Raw genomic sequence first — 25,864 nt, 5'->3', positions numbered from 1 at the left:
GTTATGCTTTATTGTACCTGAGGCGGTTCTTTACTTGTTTAGCCTTTTCAGTATTTATTTTTTTTACACAGTTTTTATCACTATTATGGCAGTGGGACCGCTTTGTGTGCATTACTGGCTGTATCTGTATTATGCACCATGCGGTAGGACTCCTGTGGTCCTTATCAGATTATGGGATCGTTTAGACGGTAGATCCGCCTATAGTAGATACTTATGGGGCATTTATCTAGTTCAGGGGTTTTGCTACTTGCTCCCCTGCTGTATCTGTTATCGAGGGTATGTATAAGTTCCCTCTTGTCTGAAGACACAGTGTTCCAGTTCTGACAGCGAAATTAGTCTAACAGCAGCGTTGGGGTTAAAGGTTTTACCACCTTAGACTGGGTGATTATGCTGAGTCATATTTTAGACAATAGTAGGTCTAAGAAGCTGTGCAGTTCTTAACAGCTCTGCCGATCGATCAATGCCTTCAACTTTACTTTGGGCTCTCGGCCTTTATTAGGAGGTATGTTCTGATTGCTGTATGCCTTCTGCTTTCCTTAGGGCTCTCTGCCTTGATTAGGAGGTATGTTTTTGGACTGTGTCGGCCTAAGTTTACATAGGGGCCCTTTTTTCCACTGTTTATTTTCAGCAATAGCTGCATTAATCTAATGGCTTAGTAAGGTCTGCCCTCTATAGAAGCACTAACGGATGCATGTTTTCTAAGGGCCTGACTTTTATGGCTGATTATTTTTTTTCCATCCCTTTTCCTTCATGAGGGATTACACTGGGGGAGCTATTTGGCACCAAGAATGTTTATGATGGCACTTCCTGTAAATGCATGGAGCAGAGGCGTGACCTGGTAATCTTGGTCACAGAGTTCAGATTTTTCTTTAGGTTATAAGAGTCTCTGTGTAGGGATTTTTCTTGCCCTCTGCTGCCATCTTGTGGCATGAGAATGATCCTTCTCCAAGGGTTTTCATGTTCTTGTTGCAACATGAGTATGTTGAGGACGTATGTATGCGATTCCTGTGGGACCTTTAAATGCAGGCTCCTTTGAGTTTTTTTCAGGAAGAGTTCTCAAAAGTTTGCAGTAAAGCCATACTGGAACATATCTTGGTTCTGGCTCGCTCTTTTAATTTATATGCCATTCAGAATAGTTCCTGTGTTCTCATCTGTCTGTAACTCAGTGTTGCAGACAGAGCAATTCTAGTCTCTGGACCTGGAGACCCATTTTTAATCCAGGCAGGGGGACACGAGGGTCCTTCCCATTGTGCAGTTGTATTTTCAAGTCTATCCTACCTTAGTCCAGAAGGGTCAGTTGTTTTACCTCTATTGTCCAGAGGGATGCTCTCCTTCATATTCCTATTTTCAAGGATCTGGAATAGATCCCTTGGTATCAATTTCCAGGGTTTGTCTTTTTTGGGGACAATTTTGACTTGATCTCTAAAATAATTTTCTTAGGAAGTAGAAAATTCTATTCTCCTCCTACCTATCTCCTCTTCTGGCATTGGTCTGTCTCCCGGTGGGAGTAATGGTTCTCATGGTGGCTCCATGGAGTATTCTCCAGCTAGGGATCGGAGCCCTCTCGAAGGTCTCCCAGAGGATAGTTCTGGACAACCTGTCAAGAGACCCTATCTATCTAGATGGCTCTGACAAGATCATCTTTCTCAAGGTACATGCTTTTTGGAACCTTTTTGAGAGAGGACGACATTAGATGCCAGCCCTTCAGCTAGAGAGCATTGGAGATCCTTTAGAGGGGAATCAGGTCTTAAAGTGAGTTTGTCTCCCATGTTAATTTTTCAGCATGAAATCTACCCCAATGCTCAAGTTTTGATAGGACTATATCACTTTAGTGGAGGAACTTGGATTTTCTTAGTGATGAAGGAGGCGTCTCGCATTCTTTGGTGGGCAGAGGTTCCCATCTGCCCCCTTTTCTGATATCTCTTATCCAGGTGTGGACATCTGGGAGAGGTTCCTAGGGATTTCCTGTTTCTTGCATTTGTCTTCCTTCCTCGGGTGATAGACTGTGTCAAGAATCGCTCCACCTTGACGTTTACTGGTGTGAATTTAGGGTTTCCCTTGGAATCAAGTGAGGGTCCTCCACTTTCTGTCCTTTCTTCAGGAGGGCCTGGAGAAAGGCTTGTCAGCCAGTTCTCTGCCCTTTTGATCCTTCTACACAAACATCTGGCTGACTTGCCAGATGTTCAGTATTTTTTTCAGGCCTTGGTTAGCTTTAGGCCTGTGTCTAAATCTGTTGCTCCTCCATGGAGCCTTAATTCTTGTCCTTAGGGTTCTACAGCGGTCTCCTTTTGAGCCTATGCACTCAATGGATGCAAGTTACAGTCTTTGGAATTTTTGTTCTTCTCACTAATTCTTCTACTTGTAGGGTCTCTGAGCTTTCAGCTCTGCAATGTGACCCCCTTACCCTATTTTTCATCTGGATAAGGCGGTCCTTCGTACCAGATTAGGTTTTCTTCCTAAGGTGGTTTCGGACCAGAATATCAATCAAGTTATTGTCGTTCCTTTGACCTGCCCTTATCCTTCTTCTCATAAGGAATGGCGGTTGCACAACCTGGATGTTGTGCATGATCTAAGATTTTATCTACAGGCTACTAGAGATTTCAGTAGATGTACTGCACCTTTTTATGGCATTTTCTGATAACGTAAGGGCCAGAGGGTCACTTCTTCTACTTCTTTCCTTTTGAAAAGTGTTATTTGGTTGACTTATGAAACAGCTGGATATTAGCCTCCTGAGAGGTTTACGGCTTATCCCACTAGTGCTGTCTCTTCTTCCTGGGCCTTTAAAGATGAGGCTTCTGTGGAACAGATCTGCAGGTGGCCACTTGGTCCTCGCTGCATACTTTTTCCAATTTTTTTCAAGTTCAATGTTTTTTCCTCAGATGAAGCTTCTTTTGGGAGGAATGTTCTTCAAGCCTCCCTTCCATTCTGTGTCCTCTAGCTTGGGTATTGGTTCCCACTAGTAATTAGAGTAGATTTGTGGACTATCCATGCCATTTCAAAGAAAACAATTTTTGCTTACCTGATAAATTCTTTTCTTTCCTGGCATGGAGAGTCCACAACCTGCCCTTATTTTAATTTTAAGACCACTTTTATAATTTTCTAAACCTCAGGCACCTCTATACCCCTTGTGTCTTTCCATATTCCTTCAGGTGAATGGCTGGGGGTTTATGGGAAGTGGGAGTGATACTTAACAGCTTTGCTGGGGTGTTCTTTGCCTCCTCCTGGTGGCCAGGAGTTGTATTCCCACTAGTAATTAGAATGGATTCAAAGACTCTCCATGCCAGGAAAGAAAATAATTCCAGGTAAGCATAAATTTTGTTTTTTCCCTGCATGTAAGTCACAGTTTTTTTCTGCCTGTGTCTTTGTTTTTTTGTTTTTTTGTTGAAACAACGAATATTACCTTTCTGTTTACAGTACTATACTATGCTTTCTGAGGGTAGTAGGTATACAAAAGTATAAAAAAATGTATAGGCTGTATTATGACATGTAAATATTGCCTAAATGACATAAGAATTTGTATTTTACACTTAATCCTATCCCCTCTTCAAACTGTCCAATTTTCAAGATGTAAATATTCCAAAAGTCCAACTATTCCAAAATCCAAACCTTTTCCAGCCCCAAGCAGTTTGGATAACGTTTTTTTTTCTTTTTTTTCTGTAATATAAAAAAATATATATCATGATCCCCAAGCCAAGAAGTAAATAAGAGCAAGTGATTTAGCTTGGTAATTTGTCCATGCATAGTTGCTGTTTTTTTTTTGTTTGTTTTTTCAATTAAAAATCTTTTTTGTTCTAGCCTACTAGCTTTGTAACTGAAGGTATCTTACTGGTCACTAATTTCTAAGATATTATATTTTATCTATGACCTCTTGTGATACTTTACACCTTCTAAGTCGCAGTATATTTGACCTTTTCTAGCCATTGCTTAGAACAAGATAACTACTTTGAGAAAAGACAGAATGTTATCAATCACAGCAATTAAGTTAAGAAAATATGTTGTAGTTTAGTATTTAAAATGGATTGGAAAACATTTTTTTTTATTTAATACTTTTTTATAGTGTATTAACCCCTTAAGGACATAAAATAAAAAGGTCACTTAATACATACATACCATGTATGTCCTCAGGGTTTTTAAGCACTGGAGGTGATCGTGATCGCTTCCAGCTGCATTCATGTTATTGCAGTGATGCTTCGATATTGAGGCATTTTTTAGACATCCAAAGCAGAGAGAGCAACTCTGTGGCCCTCTCCATCGGCCAGCGATGGTGCCGATCATTGAAGGGTGGGAGCCATAGCAGGGAGGCGGGTATGTGGCCCATCGTTGGTGAATATCCGGATCCTGTCCCCCTCTGTGTTTCTGGAGTGTGGGGGGGAGCGGGAGCATGCGCGCACGTTAAACTAACAATACAGGAGTCAAAAAAGGGAGAGGGAAGGGTAAAAAGATGTTTGAGAAGGGATCTGGGAGGGTGGGTAGGGTATTAAGGGTGGGCAGCTACACTACAGAAATTGGGGCTTTTATTTATTTCTAAACAAAAAAAAGGGCAATTTTTTTATTAAATGGGTACTGGCAGACAGCTGCAAGTACCTAAGGTGGCGGCCAATAGGTCGATGGGGGAGGCTTAGAGAGCTGTTTGGGGGGATCAGGGAGGTTGGGGGGTAATGGGGGATCCTACACTTAAAATAAAAAAAATCTTAAATAAACAACAACAAAAAAAAACATTATTTTTATACTGGCAGACTTTCTGCCAGTACTTAAGATGGCAGTGACAGTTGTGAGGTGGGGGAGGGAAGAGAGCTGTTTGAGGGGGGTCAGGGAGGGATCAGGGGATGCGATGTGTCAGGTGGGAGGCTGATCTCTACACTAAAGCTAAAATGAACCCTACAAGCTACCCAATTAACCCCTTAACTGCTGGACATAATACAAGTGTGGTACGCAGCAGCATTTAGCAGCCTTCTAATTACCAAAAAGCAAAGCCATATATGTCTGCTATTTCTGAACAAAGGGCATCCCAGAGAAGCATTTACAACCATTTGTGCCATAATTGCACAAGCTGTAAATAATTTCAGTGAGAAACCTAAAGTTAGTGAAAAAGTTAACTTTTTTTTTTTTATTTGATCGCATTTGGCTGTGAAATGGTGGCATGAAATATACCAAAAATGGGCCTAGATCAATATTTTGGGTTGTCTACTAAAAAAAATATATACATATACAGTACTTTAAAACTTATTCTTTGGTATGTCTCCCATGTAAACTGCTGTCTCTTCCTGGATCTTTTTTAACACTGCTTTAAAACTTATTCTATGGTATGCCTCCCATGTAAACCTTCTATGTCTGTATCTGATCATATCCCGATCCCAACATTTGCATTTCCTAACTTAACTTTGCTTAATTAACTAATCCCCACCCAATTTAATTTTATTTGCACCTATCCCTTTGATCTAGTTCTTAATTTTCTCACCTGTGTGTCGCAACAGCCCATAATAACAAAACTCTCTCCTCTTCACTAGACACACTTGCCCCTCCCCAACTGCGCAAAACATCACACCGTCAGTTACATCCCTGGCACTCTCAGCAAACACGCTATTTTAAAAAATGCTCCTGTACTGCTTAGCGTGTCTGGAGGAAAACTCACTCTGAACCGGATTTCATACGCTATAAGTATATTCTTCGTTCATACACTTCTGCCCTTCACTTAGCAAGCAAACTTACTTCTCTTCTCTCATATCTACTCTTTCCTCAAACTCTAAATGACTCTTCTCTGCCTTTAACTCTCTCCTCTACCCACCTGCTCCACCCCCACCCCTGTCAGTCTTCAGTGCTCAAGACCTGGCAGAATACTTTTTAAACAAAACACGTACTATCCAAAGCAATATTCCAACACCAACCTGCAATTTTCCATCAACAGGTCGAGTTACTCCCTCTGCCACGCTCTGCATCTTCCATCCAGCCACTGAGAATAAAGTTTCTTCCTTACTCTCTTCCTCACGCCTCACTACCTGCCCGCTTGACCCTATCCCTATCCCTTCCCATCTAATACCCTCCCTATCTTCCACCTTCACTCTTACCTAAATCTTCAACCTATCTCTCTCTACCGACTCATTCCCATCTTCTTTAAAACATGCAAAAGTCACTCCAGTACTCCCTCGACCCTAATTTTCGTGAAGCTACCGCTCCATATCACTGCTTCCACTAACATCAAAATTCCTAGAAAAAGTAGTTTACAATCGACTAACTCATTTTTTGTCCGCCAACTCCTTGCTTGACCCTTTGCAATCCGGATTCCGCCCTAAACACTCAGTTGAGTTTGCCCTTACCAAGGTTACTAACCATCTTCTCTCTGCTAAAAATATTGGCCACTACTCTATACTCATCTTACTTGACCTCTCAGCTGCCTTCGACACAGTTGACCACCCCCTTTTGGTCTCTGTGACAATGCTCTTTCCAGTATTCACGCCTATCTTTCTCACAGGTCTTTTTCTGTGTCATTTTCCAGCGACTCCTCCTCTCCAATGACTCTGTCTGTTGGAATACCTCAAGGATCTGTTCTGGGTCCTCTACTCCATTTATACTTCTTTGCTAGGTAAACTTATCAACAGTTATGGCTTCAAATATCACCTCTATTCTGACGACACCCTCAATCTCTATGCCGACTTGTGACTTCTCTATCCCTGTTGACGGCATCACCATTTCCCCATCGCCCCAAGTCCGCTGCCTCGGAGGTGAACTTGACTCAAATCTATAATTTTCCCCCCAAATCCAATCATTTTCTACATCCTGCCACAACCATCTACACAATATTTCCAAGATTCAACCTTTTATGTGCGCTAACACCACAAAGCAAATAATCCACTTCCTTGTTATTTCCTGACTTGACTACTGCAATAACCTACTTACTGGCCTTCCTCTTTCTCACCTCTCCCCCCCCCCCACAATCCATCCTAAATGCCTCTGCCAGATTGATCCACCTTTCCCGTCGCTCTGTATCTGCTGCATCTCTCTGCGAGTCCCTTCATTGGCTCCCCATTCACAGCAGAATTAAATTCAAAATTCTCACCCTTGCATACAAAGCCCTCACCAACACCGCTCCCCTCTACCTATCCTCTCTAATCAACACGTATACTCCAGCCCGCCCACTAAGATCCAACAATCTAGCCCACCCACTAAGATCCAACAATGACCTGCCTACCACCTAACTCAATAATAAATTTATTTCTCATACCTAACAACATTTCCCTCATATAACTCTGCAATAACATCTTTCTCAATCTTGCAGTCCTCACCTCCTGTTTCTCATCCTCCTACCCTTCTAGATTGTAAGTTCCCATGAGAATATGGCCCTCAGTTCCTCCTGTATGTGTTTGTAAATGTTGTTCTGTCTCTTACAAGTTTTATATTGTTTCATTTAAATGAATTGTATCCATGGGCAGCACTGCGGAATATGTTGACGCTTCATAAATAAAGTATAATAATAAAATGTGTAGGGTTATTCAGGGATTTCTGACAGATATCAGTGTTAAAATGTAACTCACTAATTTTGAGGAAAAAAATAATGGTTTGGAAATAGCAAAGTGCTAATTGTACTTATTGCCCTATTACTTGCAAAGAACATGTAAACATTGGGTATTTCTAAACTCAGGGCAAAATTTAAAAACTATTTAGCATGGTTTTTGTTTGGTGGTTGTAGATGTGAAACAGATTTTAGGGGTCAAAGTTAGAAAAGTGTTTTTTTTTTCCATTTTTTCATCATATTTTTTTATAGTAAATTATATGATATGATGAAAATATTGTTATCTTTAGAAAGTCCATTTAATGGCGAGAAAAACGGTATATAATATGTTTGGGTACAGTAAATGAGTCAGAGGAAAACTACAGCTAAACACAAAAACCGCAAAAATGTAAGAATAGCCCTGGTCCTTAAGGGTAAGAAAATTGAAAAATGGTCTGGTCACTAAGGGGTTAAACTACTTATGGGAAGAAAAGAACAGAGGGGTAATTCTAATACAGTAAGTTTTGATAATTGACAAGTAGAAGGTTACCTTCAGTGGTCACTTACATTTCAGACCATGTTAAAAAGCCATACAGGGTTAAAAAATGCTACACTTAGGATCATTTGGTTTTATTGGCAAAACTGTGCTTCCTCTGATGTTTGTGTTCCCACTATGGACTTTTTCCAATGTGTGAAATTTGTATTAGTTATTTGGATTTAGTTAAAGGATTTGTGACTGATTCTTTATAACATGCACTTTTTTAGTATATATACGGCTAGATTTAGAGTTTGGCGGTAGCCGTCAAAACCAGCGTTAGAGGCTCCTAACGCTGGTTTTGGGCTACCGCTGGTATTTAGAGTCAGTCAGGAAAGGGTCTAACACTCACTTTGCAGCCGCAACTTTTCCATACCGCAGATCCCCCTACGCCATTTGCGTAGCCTATCTTTCCAATGGGATCTTCCTAACGCCGGTATTTAGAGTCTTGGCTGAAGTGAGCGTTAGAAATCTAACGACAAAACTCCAGCCGCAGAAAAAAGTCAGTAGTTAAGAGCTTTCTGGGCTAACGCCGGTTCATAAAGCTCTCAACTACTGTGCTCTAAAGTACACTAACACCCATAAACTACCTATGTACGCCTAAACAGAGGTCCCCCCACATCGCCGCCACTCTATTAAAATTTTTTAACCCCTAATCTGCTGCTCTGTACACCGCCGCCACCTACGTTATCCCTATGTACCCCTAATCTGCTGCCCCTAACACCGCCAACCCCTATATTATATTTATTAACCCCTAATCTGCCACCCCCGCTATCCCCTGCATATTATTATTAACCCCTAATCTGCCGCTCCATACACCGCCGCAACCTACATTATCCCTATGTACCCCTAATCTGCTGCTCCTAACACCACCAACCCCTATATTATATTTATTAACCCCTAATCTGCCACCCCCTGCATATTATTATTAACCCCTAATCTGCCGCTCCGTACACCGCTGCAACCTACGTTATCCCTTTGTACCCCTAATCTGCTGCCCCTAATACCGCCGACCCCATATTATATTTATTAATCCCTAATCTGCCGCCCCCGCTATCGCTGACACCTGCATATTTTTTTAACCCCTAATCTGCCGCTCTGTACACCGCCGCAACCTACATTATACCTATGTACCCCTAATCTGCTGCCCCTAACACAGCCGACCCCTATATTATATTTATTAACCCCTAATCTGCCGCCCTCAACGTCGCCTCCTCCTATCTACAATTATTATTTAATAGTTATTTAATAGTTATTTAATAGTTACCTAGTTAAAATAATTACAAAATTACCTGTAAAATAAATCCTAACCTAAGTTACAATTAAACCTAACACTACACTATCAATAAATTAATTAAATAAAATACCTACAATTATCTACAATTAAACCTAACAATACACTATCAATAAATAAATTAAATAAAATACCTACAAATAAATACAATTAAATAAACTAACTAAAGTACAAAAAATAAAAAAAGCGAAGTTACAAAAAATAAAAAAATTAATTACAAACATAATAAAAATATTACAACAATTTTAAGCTAATTAACCTACTCTAAGCCCCCTAATAAAATAACAAAGCCCCCCAAAATAAAAAAAATGCCCTACCCTATTCTAAAATTAAAATAGAAAAGCTCTTTTACCTTACCAGCCCTTAAAAGGGCCCTTTGCGGGGCATGCCCCAAAGAATTCAGCTCTTTTGCCTGTAAAAAAAAAACATACAATACCCCCCCCCAACATTACAACCCACCACCCACATACCCCTAAGCCCCTGAAGATCTTCCTACCTTGTCTTCACCATGCCAGGTATCACCGATCGCTCCAGGATCCGAAATCTTCATCCAAGCCCAAGCGGGGGCTTCTATCAAGCGATGGCTGAAGAGGTCCAGAAGAGGCTCCAAAGTCTTCCTCCTATCCGGGCAGAAGAGTAGATCCGGACCAGCAACCATTTTCTTCAAAGCGGTCACAAGCGGCTCCATGTTGAAGACATCCGGCGCGGATCCATCCTCTTCTTGCAACGCCCTAAGTCCGAATGAAAGTTCCTTTAATCATCCAAGATTGATTGAATCAGCCTATCAGATTGAGCTCGCATTCTATTGGCTGTTCCGATTAGCCAATAGAATGTGAGCTCAATCTGATTGGCTGATTCAATCAGCCAATCAGAATTTTCCTACCTTAATTCCGATTGGCTGATAGAATCCTATCAGCCAATCGGAATTCGAGGGACGCCATCTTGGATGACGTCATTTAAAGGAACCTTCATTCGGATTTAGGACGTCGCAAGAAGAGGATGGATCCACGCCGGAGGTCTTCAACATGGAGCCGCTTGTGACCGCTTTGAAGAAGATGGTTGCCGGTCCGGATCTACTCTTCTGCCCGGATAGCATGAAGACTTTGGAGCCTCTTCTGGACCTCTTCAGCCGTCGCTTGATAGAAGACTTCAGCCGGATGATGGATCGCCTGCCCCCGCTTGGGCTTGGATGAAGACTTCGGAGCCTGGAGCAATCAGTGATACCTGGCATGGTGAAGACAAGGTAGGAAGATCTTCAGGGGCTTAGTGTTAGGGTGGTGGGTTGCAATGTTGGGGGGGTATTGTATGTTTTTTTTTTTTTTTACAGGCAAAACAGCTGAATTCTTTGGGGCATGCCCCGCAAATGGCCCTTTTCAGGGCTGGTAAGATAAAAGAGCTTTTCTATTTTAATTTTAGAATAGGGTAGGGCATTTTTTTATTTTGGGGGGCTTTGTTATTTTATTAGGGGGCTTAGAGTAGGTGTAATTAGTTTAAAATTGTTGTAATATTTTTCTAATGTTTGTAAATATTTTATTATTTTTTGTAACTTAGTTCTTTTTTATTTTTTGTAACTTAGTTTATTTAATTGTATTTATTTGTAGGTATTGTATTTAATTAATTTATTGATAGTGTAGTGTTACTTTTAATTTTAGATAATTGTAGGTATTTTATTTAATTTATTTATTGATAGTGTAGTGTTAGGTTTAATTGTAACTTAGGTTAGGATTTATTTTACAGGTAATTTTGTAATTATTTTAACTAGATAGCTATTAAATAGTTATTAACTATTTAATAGCTATTGTACCTGGTTAAAATAATTACAAAGTTACCTGTAAAATAAATATTAATCCTAAAATAGCTACAATATAATTATAATTTATATTGTAGCTATATTAGGGTTTATTTTACAGGTAAGTATTTAGCTTTAAATAGGAATAATTTATTTAATAAGAGTTAATTTATTTCATTAGATTTAAATTATATTTAACTTAGGGGGGAGTTAGTGTTAGGGTTAGACTTAGCTTTAGGGGTTAATACATTTATTATAGTAGCGGTGTGGTCCGGTCGACAGATTAGGGGTTAATAATTGTAGGTAGGTGGAGGCGACGTTGGGGCGGCAGATTAGGGGTTAATAAATATAATATAGGGGTCGGCGGTGTTAGGGACAGCAGATTAGGGGTACATAGGTATAATGTAGGTTGCGAGCGGTGTACGGAGCGGCAGATTAGGGGTTAAAAATAATATGCAGGTGTCAGCGATAGCGGGGGCAGCAGATTAGGGGTTAATAAATGTAAGGTTAGGGGTGTTTAGACTCGGGGTACATGTTAGACTGTTAGGTGCAGACTTAGGAAGTATTTCCCCATAGGAAACAATGGGGCTGCGTTAGGAGCTGAACGCTGCTTTTTTGCAGGTGTTAGGTTTTTTTTCAGCTCAAACAGCCCCATTGTTTCCTATGGGGATATCGTGCACGAGCACGGTTTTGAAGCTGGCTGCGTCTGTAAGCACCGCTGGTATCTAGAGTTGCAGTGGCGATAAATTATGCTCTACTCTCCCTTTTTGGAGCCTAACGCACTGAAAACGTAGCCCTTCTGTGAACTGTAAATACCAGCGGTATTTAAAAGATGCGGGGGGAAAAAAGCCAGCGTTAGCTACGCGGGCCGTTACCGACAAAACTCTAAATCTAGCCAATAGTATTTAAATGTTATACTTTATTAGTGCTTGTTGGAGACCAAATAAGATAATGCCAGTGGTTAAACTTAGTTATTTCATCTATGCTTAGATTGTTAAATCTTCTCCTGAGTTCAGCACTTAAATGGTTATTAAACCCAAAGTTTCCTTTTATGATTCAGAACTTCCAACTGACTTCTATTATCAAATGTGCTTCTTTCTAATTGTTTATTTTGTTGAAGGAGCAGTATTTGGAGATAGCTGAACATATCAGGTGAGCCAATGACGAGAGGGACATATGTGCAGCAGCCACCAATCAGCTGATTACCCCCAGTAGTACATTGCGGTTTCTGAGCCTTTCTAGGTAGTCTTTTCAACAAAGGATACAGAGAGGAAAAACAAATAGATTTAAATTCAAAAGTTATTTAAAATTGTCTGTTCTGTCTAAATCATGGAAGAAGAAATGTTGGATTTCTTGTCAATTTAAACAGTTGAGTTAGATGCTTTTGCTTTACCATTAAGCCAATTGATTGAGAGATAGAATACCCTTTTAACAAATGCAGTAAATACCAACATGAAACAGAAAAGTTATTATGGATGCAGCTCTTTTTTTCTACAAACTGGGCCAGATTGGACCGCCAGGATACCGGGAAATATCCCAGTGGGCCGGCAGAGATGCACATTTGTGTGTGAAGAACAAATCCTCTAAATGTCCCGGAGTCACTCTGTGTGCCATAAAATAGATAACTCTGCGCTCTGCTTGTTTTTACTGTCAGGCGCAGTGTTGACTGTAGAGTAATCGTACCCGGCGGTACTCTACTCAAGTGACTGATATGGCTTTGTGATGGTGAGAATAACCGGAGCTGCCTGGGACTGGGGCTCGTGTGACCGAGTAGAGAGAACCATAGGGTGCGTGTGACTGAGCAGCCAATGCGCCCCAGGCCAGCCTCACTGATGCTTTTGCACTGAATCCAGGTCTTCCAAGCTCACTATTTTTTTGCTGTCACACCACAAAAAATGGTTGTAAGGTCAGTAAATTTAAAACTTTTAACTGCGGTCACCTCAGTTCCTATGCATAAAACAAATGCATGTTTACTAACACAGACTGTCACCAGGGGACACAAATATGCGTTAATAAACATGCATTTATTTTATGCATAGGAACTGAGTTTTGTGTATGCGGAGTGTATAACGTGAGGGGGAGACACTTGGTGGTTTGCTATGCTGATGATGAGCCTCAGTCGACATGTGTGGTTTGTTTTCATGCTAGTAGCACAGCAGTATGGAGTGCAAAGCCATTTCCTTGTTTCCCTGCCATTGACTCTTATTTAGTTATACTGCATGGCCCAGGCCTGTCTAATTTTAATAGAATGACAGAGATGTCAGTCAGTGGTCTGGTCTGCTTCCATAGCACTGTAGACACTCGTGCAATACAGCATCAGAGTAACATAACACAACCCTAGAGTCACTTAAAGGTCTCCCCATTGCCTGTTTTATGTTGTGTAAAATATATGATAAAAATAAATGTATACTGTTTCCTCATCCCTCTCTCTCGCCCCCTGTTGTTCTACTCCTGCTTACTCCCCCTTAGCCTTCTTTCTCTCTCCTCCTGTCCCCCCACCTAACTCTCTCTCCCTCTCCCCATGCTGTTCACTCTCCCTCTCCCCTGCTGTTCACTCTCCCCTGCTGTTCACTCTCCCTCTCCCCTGCTGTTCACTCTCCCTCTCCCCTGCTGTTCACTCTCCCTCCCCCCTGCTGTTCACTCTCTCTCTCTTTCTCTCTCTCTCTATCTCTCTCTCTCTCTCCCCCCTGCTGTTCCCTCTCCTCCCCATGCTGTTCTTTCTCTCTTTCTCCCCCCTCCTGTTCTCTCTCTCTCTCTCTCTCTCTCTCTCCCCCCTCCTGTTCTCTCCCTCTCTCTCCCCCTGCTTTTCTCTCTCTCTCTCCCTCCCCCCTGCTATTCACTCTCCCTCCCCCCTGCTGTTCACTCTCCCTCCCTCCTGCTGTTCACTCTCCCTCCCCCCTGCTGTTCACTCTCCCTCCCCCCTGCTGTTCACTCTCCCTCCCCCCTGCTGTTCACTCTCCCTCCCCCCTGCTGTTCACTCTCCCTCCCCCCTGCTGTTCACTCTCCCTCCCCCCTGCTGTTCACTCTCCCTCCCCCCTGCTGTTCACTCTCCCTCCCCCCTGCTGTTCACTCTCCCTCCCCCCTGCTGTTCACTCTCCCCCCCCCTGCTGTTCACTCTCCCCCTGCTGTTCACTCTCCCCCTGCTGTTCACTCTCCCCCTGCTGTTCACTCTCCCCCTGCTGTTCACTCTCCCCCTGCTGTTCACTCTCCCCCCTGATGTTCACTCTCCCCCCTGCTGTTCACTCTCCCCCCCTGCTGTTCACTCTCCCCCCTGCTGTTCACTCTCCCCCCTGCTGTTCACTCTCCCCCCCTGCTGTTCACTTTCTCCCCTCCCTGCTGTTCACTCTCTCCCCCCCCTGCTGTTCACTCTCTCCCCCCCCTGCTGTTCACTCTCTCCCCCCCCCTGCTGTTCACTCTCTCCCCCCCCTGCTGTTCACTCTCTCCCCCCCCTGCTGTTCACTCTCTCCCCCCCCCTGCTGTTCACTCTCTCCCCCCCCCTGCTGTTCACTCTCTCCCCCCCCTGCTGTTCACTCTCTCCCCCCCCTGCTGTCCACTCTCTCTCCCCCCCTGCTGTCCACTCTCCCTCCCCCCTGCTGTCCACTCTCCCTCCCCCCTGCTGTCCACTCTCTCCCTCCCCCCTGCTGTCCACTCTCTCCCTCCCCCCTGCTGTCCACTCTCTCCCTCCCCCCTGCTATCCACTCTCCCTCCCCCCTGCTGTCCACTCTCTCCCTCCCCCCTGCTGTCCACTCTCTCCCTCCCCCCTGCTGTTCACTCTCTCCCTACCCCCTGCTGTCCACTCTCCCTACCCCCTGCTGTCCACTCTCCCTACCCCCTGCTGTCCACTCTCCCTCCCCCCTGCTGTCCACTCTCCCTCCCCCCTGCTGTTCACTCTCCCTCCCCCCTGCTGTGTGTATATATATATATAACATTCTGCAAACTTACTGAATATAGTCCGGCCCTGTCTACAAATATTATTCTAACCAGAACCTTGAGAGGTTAAAACAACTTATCTGCAAGAACTAGGTATAGTTGTTAAAATGAAGCGTGTATTATGTAGGTCTATAACATTTTAAGGACATTTCAGTTTAACAATATATGTTAGTTTACAATGACTAAATAACTTCCATAGTGGTCCCTGGTTGCTAGACTTAAAGGGACACTGAACCCAATTTTTTTCTTTCGTGATTCAGATAGAGCAATCAATTTTAAGCAACTTTCTAATTTACTCCTATTATCAAAAGGTATTCATTCTCTTAGTATGTTTCTTTAAAAAGCAAGATTGTAAGTTTAGATGCCTGCCCATTTTTGGTGAACAAACTGGGTTGTCCTTGCTGATTGGACAGCACCAATTAAAAAAGTACTGTCCATGGTCCTGAACCAAAAATGTGCTGGCTTTTTAGCTTAGATGCCTTCTTTTTCAATTAAAGATAGCAAGAGAAGAAAGAAAAATTGATAATAGGAGTAAATTAGAAAGTTGCTTAAAATGTCATGCTCTATCTGAATCACAAAAGAAAGCATTTGGGTTCAGTGTTCCTTTAAGAAACTATGTATCTGTGGTCCACTGGAAAGACTGTCATTTCTAAAAGCTAACCCTTTTAACATAGATGCCATATCTATCCAGTTAAACATGTAATTATTTCTTCCCTTCATATTGTATAACTGGCAACAGAGTTTAAAGTGATAGTCTAGTCAAAATTAAACTTTCATGATTCATCTGAAAGAGCATGCAATTTTAAGCAACTTTCTAATTTACTCAAATTATCATTTTTTTTGTTCTCTTGGTATCTTTATTTGAAAAGGCAAGAATGTAAGCTTAGGAGCTGGCCCATTTTTTGGTTCAGAACCCTGGATAGCACTACATTTAGCCACCATTCCCCAAGCGGCACTACCCAGGTGCTTAACCAAAAGTCATCCGGCTCCTTAGCTTACATTCTTGCTTTTTCAAATAAAGATACCAAGAGCACAAAGAAAAATTGATAATAGGAGTAAATGAGAAAGTTGCTTAAAATTGCATGCTTTATTTGACTCATGAAAGTTTAATTTTGACAAGATTATACCTTTATTGCATCATCACGCATGCAATGGAATAAACAAAATTATTACCCAATGCATGCTGAATCACATTAACATGGTCACAGTAGAGGTCACCTAGATTACCTAGATGTGATGCCATTAACGGACATACTCGTTAGTTATTTTATTAGAAATTGTCAGACAAAGCTATCTTTATATTTTTTATTTCTAGTATAAAATAGACATTTTCAGACAAAGCTATCTTTATATTTTTTATTTCTAGTATAAAAAGGCATTTTTAGACAAAGCCCTTTTTATATTTATTATTTCTAGTTTAAAATATACATTTTTAGACAAAGCTATCTTTATATCTTTTATTTCTAGTATAAAATATACATTTTCAGACAAAGCTATCTTTATATTTATTATTTCTAGAATATAGAGTATATAACAAAAATAAGCCATACATGGGGAAAAAAAATATATCTTTATACATATTTTTTAGATTCAGGAACTCCAATGAGATTTAAAGTTGCTATAAATCCATAGCATATATAAAAGATGAATGAATAATCAACTTCAATATATTGAAATATCAGTATTTGTTGTATAGGTTATTATAGTGATAAATGTGGTATGCTCTTTTGTGTCCTTTATAAAATGAAAATAAATACGTATTAAGTTAAAAAAACAAAAACAAAAACTCTAATTGTCCTCTGTTTTCACTTCATAAAATGCAGCTTACATAAGCAACTTCACAAGCGCAAACCATTCCATTAGGGGCAACATTATACATTTTCCTTAATATGAAAATATTGTTTTTGTTTTGTTTTTTTGCTGGTTACTCCTTTCAAAAATAAGCAGAAAAATCCACCAAAAGTACTTTCTATGGCATTATTAATTTGTTTATAGTTTTTGTATGTTTATTTTGATTTTATTTGATTTAACTTTTAGATTTATTACTATTAGAAATAAGTTGTTTTTTTAACACATTTTAAGTTTCAAATAAACAGATTGTATCTAATTTCTGCAACTATGTTTTGATAACATATGGCAGAGAATTAATATGATAATCATTTTATTACCCCCTCACCGTTGCACCTTCTTAAAATAATGTTATTTCAAGATATGTAACAGCTGTGTAGTTTAGAGGAAGTTCAGGGAGGCAGTGAATACATATTTGTTAGAGATTTTTAAGCTTTGCAGCCAAACCCATATCTATGCCCTAAGGATGTTTTGTTCTAATTATTATGCTTTGATCATATTTGTTTTGTGTTCAACTTCATTTTCCTCAGGCAGTATATTGAATATTTCATATTATAATTTTCTTTAAATTACATATGAATAATTGTACAATATATATCACTTTGTAAAATTGTACTGAGTTTTAATTGCTTGTGTTCCATTGGTAGGGTTATAAGAGCTATTACTTTAAATTGTGAACATAAAGAACAATTTTCTTGATTGTTTGGCAGAGACATTTATAAAGTTATTCAGATGTTAGCACATTAATGCTTTTGTGCATAGTAAAGGTTACTATATATAGTTAAAATACATTTTTAAAATATCTTGTCTTTGTATTAGTAGTTTAAATTATGTAAAGATAGATTGAAAGGTCAAATTGTAATCTTCTCTTATGGAGCAACTGTATGCCAATTAGTAAATTGTGTTTTTTAGCTGCCTTTATTTTGACATTTCTATATCGAATTAAAAAAATTTAATTTACCTTTTTTTTTTTTTTTTTTTTTTCCTACAAGATTCCAGTTCTCATAAATTTAAGTCAAGATGCTGATGTCAATTTACCATTGAAACCACTTATTTTTGCCCTGGCGGTTGGAGCTTGTTTTGGCGGTAAGAACAGTTTTTCCTTTGAGTAGAATATAAATGAGGTAGGCCCTTTTCTTGTCCATGTTCAGTATACGATTTATACTACTGCTCTGATTCTGTATATCAGGGATGTACAAAGAGGGGTCTCTGCATATTTACTTAGCATGACCGTGAACAAATCGGTGACAAAAAATTAAATGGATTAATGAACAAAGATCCATTTAAGACATATAGTCATGGCATTAACAAAGTAATTTTGGCACTTAACTTTTATATTAATTACATTTATAGATCACTAATGTTTTTTTGCTTTAAAATAATGAGGCATAATTTGTAACCCATGGATCAGTACATCAGTTTAATCAATATTGTAACAGATAGTATATACGTACCGGTACTAATATTGTTGTTAAAATGGCCAGTGTTAAGGGTTTTAAGCCAGTTTATTTAAAAATCCTAGTAACAAACTGGCCCCCATTTATCAAGTGAGTAGCAAATGTTCTCAACTAGGGAACCTGTCTACCCACATTCAGGGTGAGAAAGCAGTATTTGCTGCCCATGTTACAAAAGCAAATGCCCCATGCTCTTGCGCAACCAATAGCAAGAGATCAGAGATTGGCAATCATCCCAGACGGATCCATTTAAAGTGCAGGTAGAGGTTAAGAAGTCACTGTCTTAGGACTGTTATTTATCTAGTGCTTTGTAGGCTCACATACGTTTGCATGCACCACAGGAACTCCCAAGCTGCTTCCATAGCCTTATAAATGGAACCTGTTGCTTTCTTTGAAATAATAGAGATAAGAGCTATTTTGTGTTTTCACTGTATAATTCCTAAATATAACATTGACATTTGTAGTGTTGTGTAATTGTGTTCAGTTATTCTTATTTATTCATTTCTATCAGTCATATGATTCATTCATATAATAAAAATATCCTGAATTCCCTTACTTTAGGATATATTAATCCTGATATATAGGTATATTTCTTTAGTCTGTTTAAGTTAATACACTTTTTACCTTTGTGATTACTTTGTATCTATGCCTCTACAAACTTCCCCCTTACTTCAGTTCTTTTGACAGACTTGCATTTTAGCCAATCAGTGGTGACTCCTAGCTAACTCCACGTGCATGAGTACAATGATATCTATATGACACACATGAACTAACACCCTCTAGTGGTGAAAAACTGTCAACATGCATTCAGATAAGAGTCGTCTTATCTGAATGCGATAAAAGTAAATTGGAAAGTTGTTGAAATGACATGTCCTATCTGGAAGTTTATTTTGGACTAGACTGTCCCTTTAATTATAATAAATTTAAAAAAGCACCACATTATTCTGCAGCTATGAATATATGATATTTGGGTTATATATAGTAAAATACAATTAGGCTTGACTATTAAATTGATACTGAAGGAGAGGGCCCTGAAAATATATATGTTAACAGCATCTGGATGATTCCGATAAAATATGCTTATGTGTGTTTAATTTGCTTGATACTAGAGAAATATGTATGTAAAGGCCTGTATTATACACAATCTGGTGCAGTAGGGTGTTGCATGCAAAGTGATCTTACCTGGGACATCAGATGTGCTTATATGTTTTTATATTAACGTTATGTTTTATTGTATTCTGCACTATGGCCTCTAGTTATCAACGTGTCTACTTACCTGCCATCGCCGGCCCCAATACGCCCGTCTAAGCTCGCCTACCATTGCCGCCGCGGACCTGAATACGCTCGCCAAAGTTATCAATAAAGCTGTCAAAAAGCCACGCACCAAGTACGGGGCGATGAGCAGCAGACTGTGATAGTTATCACTCATCCGATCTCGCTGCTCTTCGGCTTTTTCCCAGCTTTATTGATAAGCTGTCACTAAGCACCCACACTAAACTACACTGTTCTACCCCCTATACCAGAGCCCCCCGCAACTTAATAAAGTTATTAACCCCTAATCCACCGCTCCTGGAGCCCACCACCACTCTAATAAACTGATTAACCCCTAAACCGCCGCTCCCCGACCCCGCTGCCACCTACATAATGCCTATTAACCCCTATCCTGCCCCCCCATACCCCCGCAACCTATAATAAAATTATTAACCCCTAAACCTAAGTCTAACCCTAACACCCCCCTAACTTAAATATTAATTAAATAAATCTAAATAAATATTACTCTTATTAACTAAATTAATCCTATTTAAAACTAAATACTTACCTATAAAATAAACCCTAATATAGCTACAATATAACTAATAATTATATTGTAGTTATTTTAGGATTTATTTTTATTTTACAGGCAAATTTGAATTTATTTTAACTAGGCACAATAGCTATTAAATAGTTATTAACTATTTAATAGCTACCTAGTTAAAATAGACAAATTTACCTGTAAAATAAAAACTAACCTAAGTTACAATTACACCTAACACTACACTATCATTAAATCAATGATTCCTATTTAAAACTAAATATTTACCTGTAAAATACACCCTAAGATAGCTACAATGTAATTAATAATTACATTGTAGCTATTTTAGGATTTATATTTATTTTACAGGTAACTTTGTATTTATTTTAACTAGGTACAATAGTTATTAAATAGTTATTAGCTATTTAATAACTACCTAGCTAAAATAAATACAAAATTACCTGTAAAATAAAAAATTACAATTAAACCTAACACTACACTATCAATAAATACATTAAATTAATTATCTACAAATACCTACAATTAAATACAATTAAATAAACTAACTTAAGTACAAAAAAAATTTACAAGATATTTAAGCTAATTACACCTAATCAAAGCCCCCTAATAAAATAACAAAGCCCCCCAAAATAAAAAAAAATCCCTACTCTATTCTAAATTACGAAAGTTAACAGCTCTATTACCTTACCAGCCCTTAAAAGGGCCTTTTGCGGGGCATGCCCCAAAGAATCAGCTCTTTTGCCTGTAAAAAAACCCACAATACCACCCCCCAACATTAAAACCCACCAGCCATATTACCCCTACTCTAACCCAAACCCCCCTTAAATAAACCTAACACTACCCCCCTGAAGATCATCCTACCTTTAGCCGTCTTCAGCCAGCCGACCACCAATGGAACAGAAGAGGACATCCGCAGCGGCTGAAGTCTTCATCCAAGGGGCGCTGAAGAGGTCTTCCATCCGATTGAAGTCTTCATCCAGGCGACGTCTTCAATCTTCATCCATCTGGAGCGGAGCCATCTTCAAAGCAGCCGACGCAGAGCCATCTTCATCCACCAACGCCTACTCGCCGAATGAATATTCCTTTAAGTGACGTCATCCAAGATGGCGTCCCTCGAATTCCGATTGGCTGATAGGATGACGTCACTTAAAGGAATATTGGCTGAAGACGGCTAAAGGTAGGGAGATCTTCAGGGGGGTAGTGTTAGTTTGGGTTTTTTTTACAGGCAAAAGAGCTGATTTCTTTGGGGCATGCCCCGCAAAAGGCTCTTTTAAGGGCTGGTAAGGTAATAGAGCTGTTAACTTTCATAATTTAGAATAGGGTAGGGATTTTTTTTATTTTGGGGGGCTTTGTTATTTTATTAGGGGGCTTAGATTAGGTGTAATTAGCTTAAAAATCTTGTAATATTTTTTTATTTTTTGTACTTTAGTTAGTTTATTTAATTGTATTTAATTGTAGGTATGTGTGTTAGTGTTAGGTTTAATTGTAACTTAGGTTAGGATTTATTTTACAGGTAATTTTGTATTTCTTTTAGCTTGGTAGCTATTAAATAGTTAATAACTATTTAATAGCTATTGTACCTAGTTAAAATAAATACAAAGTTACCTGTAAAATAAATATAAACCCTAAGATAGCTACAATGTAATTATTAATTACATTGTAGCTATCTTAGGGTTTATTTTACAGGTAATTATTTAGTTTTAAATAGGAATAATTTAGTTAATGATAGTGTAGTGTTAGGTGTAATTGTAACTTAGGTTAGTTTTTATTTTACAGGTAAATTTGTCTTTATTTTAACTAAGTAGCTATTAAATAGTTAATAACTATTTAATAGCTATTGTGCCTAGTTAAAATAAATAGAAATTTCCCTGTAAAATAAAAATAAATCCTAAAATAGCTACAATATAATTATTAGTTATATTGTAGCTATATTAGGGTTTATTTTATAGGTAAGTATTTAGTTTTAAATTGGATTAATTTAGTTAATAAGAGTAATTTTATTTAGATTTATTAAAATAATATTTAAGTTAGGGGGGTGTTAGGGTTAGACTTAGGTTTAGGGGTTAATTAGTTTAATATAGATGGCAGCGGTATAGGGGGGCAGGATAGGGGCTAATAAATTTATTATAGGTGGCGACGGTGTGGGGGGGTCAGATAAGGGGTTAATAAGTTTAATATAGGTTGCAGCGGGTTACGGGATTGGAAGGATAGGGGTTAATAAATTTATTATAGGTGGCGACGGTGTAGGGGGGGGCAGGATAGAGGTTAATAGGTATTATGTAGGTGGCGGCGGGGTCCGGGAGCGGCGGTTTAGGGGTTAATAAGTTTATTAGAGTGGCGGTGGGCTCTGGGAGTGGTGGTTTAGGGGTTAATAAGTTTATTAGAGTGGTGATGGGCTCCGGGAGTGGCGGTTTAGGGGGTAATACATTTATTTAGTTGCGGCGGTGTAGGGGGGGGGCAGATTAGGGGTGTTTAGACTCGGGGTACATGTTAGGGTGTTAGGTGCAGACGTTTCCCATAGGAATCAATGGGATGTCGGGCAGCAGAGAACATGAACTTTCTCTATGGTCAGACTCCCATTGATTCCTATGGGATCCGCCACCTTCAGGGCGGCGGATTGAAAACTAGGTACGCTGGGCCGGAAAAGTGCAGAGCGTACCTGGTAGTCATTTGATAACTACCAAAAGTAGTCAGATTTTGCCGAACTTGCGTTCGGAACATCTGGAGTGACGTAAGAATCGATCTTTGTCGGACTGAGTCCGGCGGATCAAAGCTTAGGTCACAAAATTCTACTTTTGCCGGGCAGCAGGGCTTGATAACTTAGGCGAATCAGCCTCGCCACAAATACGCTGCGGAATTCCAGCATATTTGAGGTTGACGGCTTGATAACTAGAGGCCTATGTCTTGATTTGAGCACTATTTATTTTCTGCACATTGCACTTAGAGATATGTGTTTTGCCATTTGATAGGATATGCATTTATATAGAACATGCATGTTTCAACAAAATATTTATATATTTTTTTCAAAAGAGTGCTGAATTCCCTTACTTTATATACTAGGATTAATATATCCTAGGTATCTTTCTTTAGTCTGTTTTAAGTTAATATTTATTTTGGGGTCTGCACCATATATATACTTACCTAGATTAACAACATTTTGTTGATTTTGTTCTATTTTTGAAAATTTAAAAAGTGTAGTAGTATAACTGTGTTGGTTATGCAAAACTAGGAATAGTTAATAAAGGGATTATCTATCTCTTAAAAGAATAAAAATTCTGGTGTAGATTGTCCCATTTAATGTAATTTCTTATATAATGTAAATAATAAAAAAAAAAATCTAAATACATTGTCATTTTTAGTTTGCCAAACACCCTAAGTAGAAGAATGAATATTTGTTTTTTGTTTGAGACTGCTCTAAAAATATAAGATTTAATTCATCATTCACACCATAATTTCCAGTAGTATAGAAAGATATTTAGGGGCCTATCCGTATTGAGCTTGAAGGCCCGTGTTTCTGGCTACTTTCAGGCTCACCAGAAACAGAAGTTATGAAGCAGGGGTCTAAAGACCGCTGCTCCATAACCTGTCCGCCTGCTCTGAGGCAGCGGATAGACATCGCCGAAAATCAACCCAATCCAATACGATCGGGTTGATTGACATCCCCTCTGCTAGCGGCCGATTGGCCGCGATTCTGCAGGGGTCGGTATTGCATCAGCAATTCACAAATGCTGGTGCAATGATAAATGCTGACAACATATGCTGTCAGCATTTATTGATGTGCGGTGGACATGATTCGCTATAGCGGATCATGTCTGTCCGCACCATGTTAAATTGACCCCTTAGTCTTGTTGCAGACACTATGGGCACCCGTTATCAAGCTTAAGACCGCTGCTGCTTAAACTCTCCGCTACCTAAAATGTGGCCTGATTGGAATCGTTACAATTTGATTCAATCAGGATGATTGACAGCCCCTGCTTGTGCAATTTTAAATGGGGCAATTCATGCTGCCCGTTCGTAGTGAGATTCAGCGAATCTTGTTCACTCGACCTTTGGTAAATATATCCCTATTAACTTTCATGCTTAACCCCTTTGCGACCGTGGACGTGTCAGGCACGTCCTACAAAGAGTGTCAGTTAATGACCAAGGACGTGCCTGGCATGTCCTCGGGTTTGAAGCGCTGGAAGCTAAGGGGGGATCCAACACTGCATTTATATATATATATATATATATATATATATATATATATATATATATATATATATATATATATAAATTATATTTAAAAAAAAAAAACCTTTTATTTAGTACTGGCAGACTTTCTGCCAGTACTTAGGATGGTGGTGACAATTGTGATGTGGGGGCGGGAAGAGAGTTGTTTGTGGGGGGTCAGGGAGGGATCAGGGGGTGGGATGTGTCGGGTGTGAGGCTGATCTCTACACTAAAGCTAAAATTAACTCTACAAGCTACCTACTTAACCCCTTAACTGCAAGGCATAACACAAGTGTAGAGCGCAGCGTCATTTAGTGGCCTTCTAATTACCAAAAAGTAATGTCAAAGGCATAAATGTCTGCTATTTGTTAACAAAGGGGATCCCAGGGAAGCATTTACAACCATTTTTGCCATAATTGCACAAGCTGTTTGTAAATAATTTCAGTGAGAAAGCTAAAGTTTGTGAAAAGGTTAACTTTTTTTAAATTTGATCACATTTGGCGGTGAAATGGTGGTATGAAATATACCAAAAATGGGCCTAGATCAATACTTTAGCTTGTCTACTAAATAAAGTATATACATGTGAAGGGTTATTCAGGAATTCCTGACAGATATCAGTGTTACAATGTAACTATCGCTAATTTTGAAGAAAGAAAAATGGTTTGGAAATAGCAAAATGCTACTTGTACTTATTGCCCTATAACTTGCAAAAAAGCAAAGAACACATAAACATTGGGTATTTCTCAACTCAGGACAAAATTTAGAAACGATTTAGCATGGGTGTTTTTTGGTGGTTGTAGATGTGTAACAGATTTTAGGGGTCATAGTTAGAAAAAGTGGGTGTTTTTTTCCATTTTTTCATTATATTTTATAATTTTGTATAGTAAATTATAAGATATGATGAAAATAATGGTATCTGTAGAAAGTCCATTTAATGGTGAGAAAAACAGTATATAGTGTGTGGGTACAGTAAATTAGTAAGAGGAAAATTACAGCTAAACACAAACACAGCAGAAATGTAAAAATAGCCCTGGTCCCAAACGGTAAGAAAATGAAAAAATGGTTTGGTCACTAAGGGGTTAAAGAGTTGAGATGGAAATAAAACTTATTTTAAATATATAAAAAAATTAAATGTGTGCATGTGTCTATATATTCATTTGTAATTTACTAATGATACAACAGAGCATAGCTTTAAACATTTTTTTGGACTATGACAAACTAATTAGGCAATCAAATAAGACTATTCATCTTAATTTTGTTGTTGTTTAAAAAGATAGATAATCCCTTTATTACATATTCCCCAGTTTTGCCTAACCAACATGGTTATATTAATATACTTTTACCTCTGTGATTACCTTGTATCTAAGCCTCTGCGGACCGTCCCCTTATTTCAGTGCTATTTTAGCTAATTAGTGCTGACTCATGAATCACTTCACTGGAGTGAGCACAGTGTTATCTATATGGCACACATGAACAAGCAGTGTCTTGCTGTGAAAAGCTATAAAA

General features: G+C 39.2%; 1 protein-coding gene across 3 annotated transcripts in view; it reads left to right on the top strand.

The window, feature by feature from the left end:
* OCA2 (OCA2 melanosomal transmembrane protein) overlaps positions 1-25,864 on the top strand; it is a 739,048-nt gene that overhangs the window by 550,324 nt on the left and 162,860 nt on the right. For all 3 annotated transcript variants that reach the window (XM_053707724.1, XM_053707725.1, XM_053707723.1), the window contains exon 22: positions 17,875-17,968. In XM_053707724.1, coding sequence (XP_053563699.1) covers positions 17,875-17,968 — 94 coding nt within the window. The remainder of the gene's footprint in view (positions 1-17,874; positions 17,969-25,864) is intronic.

Source organism: Bombina bombina, chromosome 3 (genome assembly GCF_027579735.1).
Source record: "Bombina bombina isolate aBomBom1 chromosome 3, aBomBom1.pri, whole genome shotgun sequence".
Taxonomy (NCBI): Eukaryota; Metazoa; Chordata; class Amphibia; order Anura; family Bombinatoridae; genus Bombina; species Bombina bombina.
Note: the sequence above shows the minus strand (reverse complement) of the source record. Positions and strands in the feature narration are given on the sequence as shown.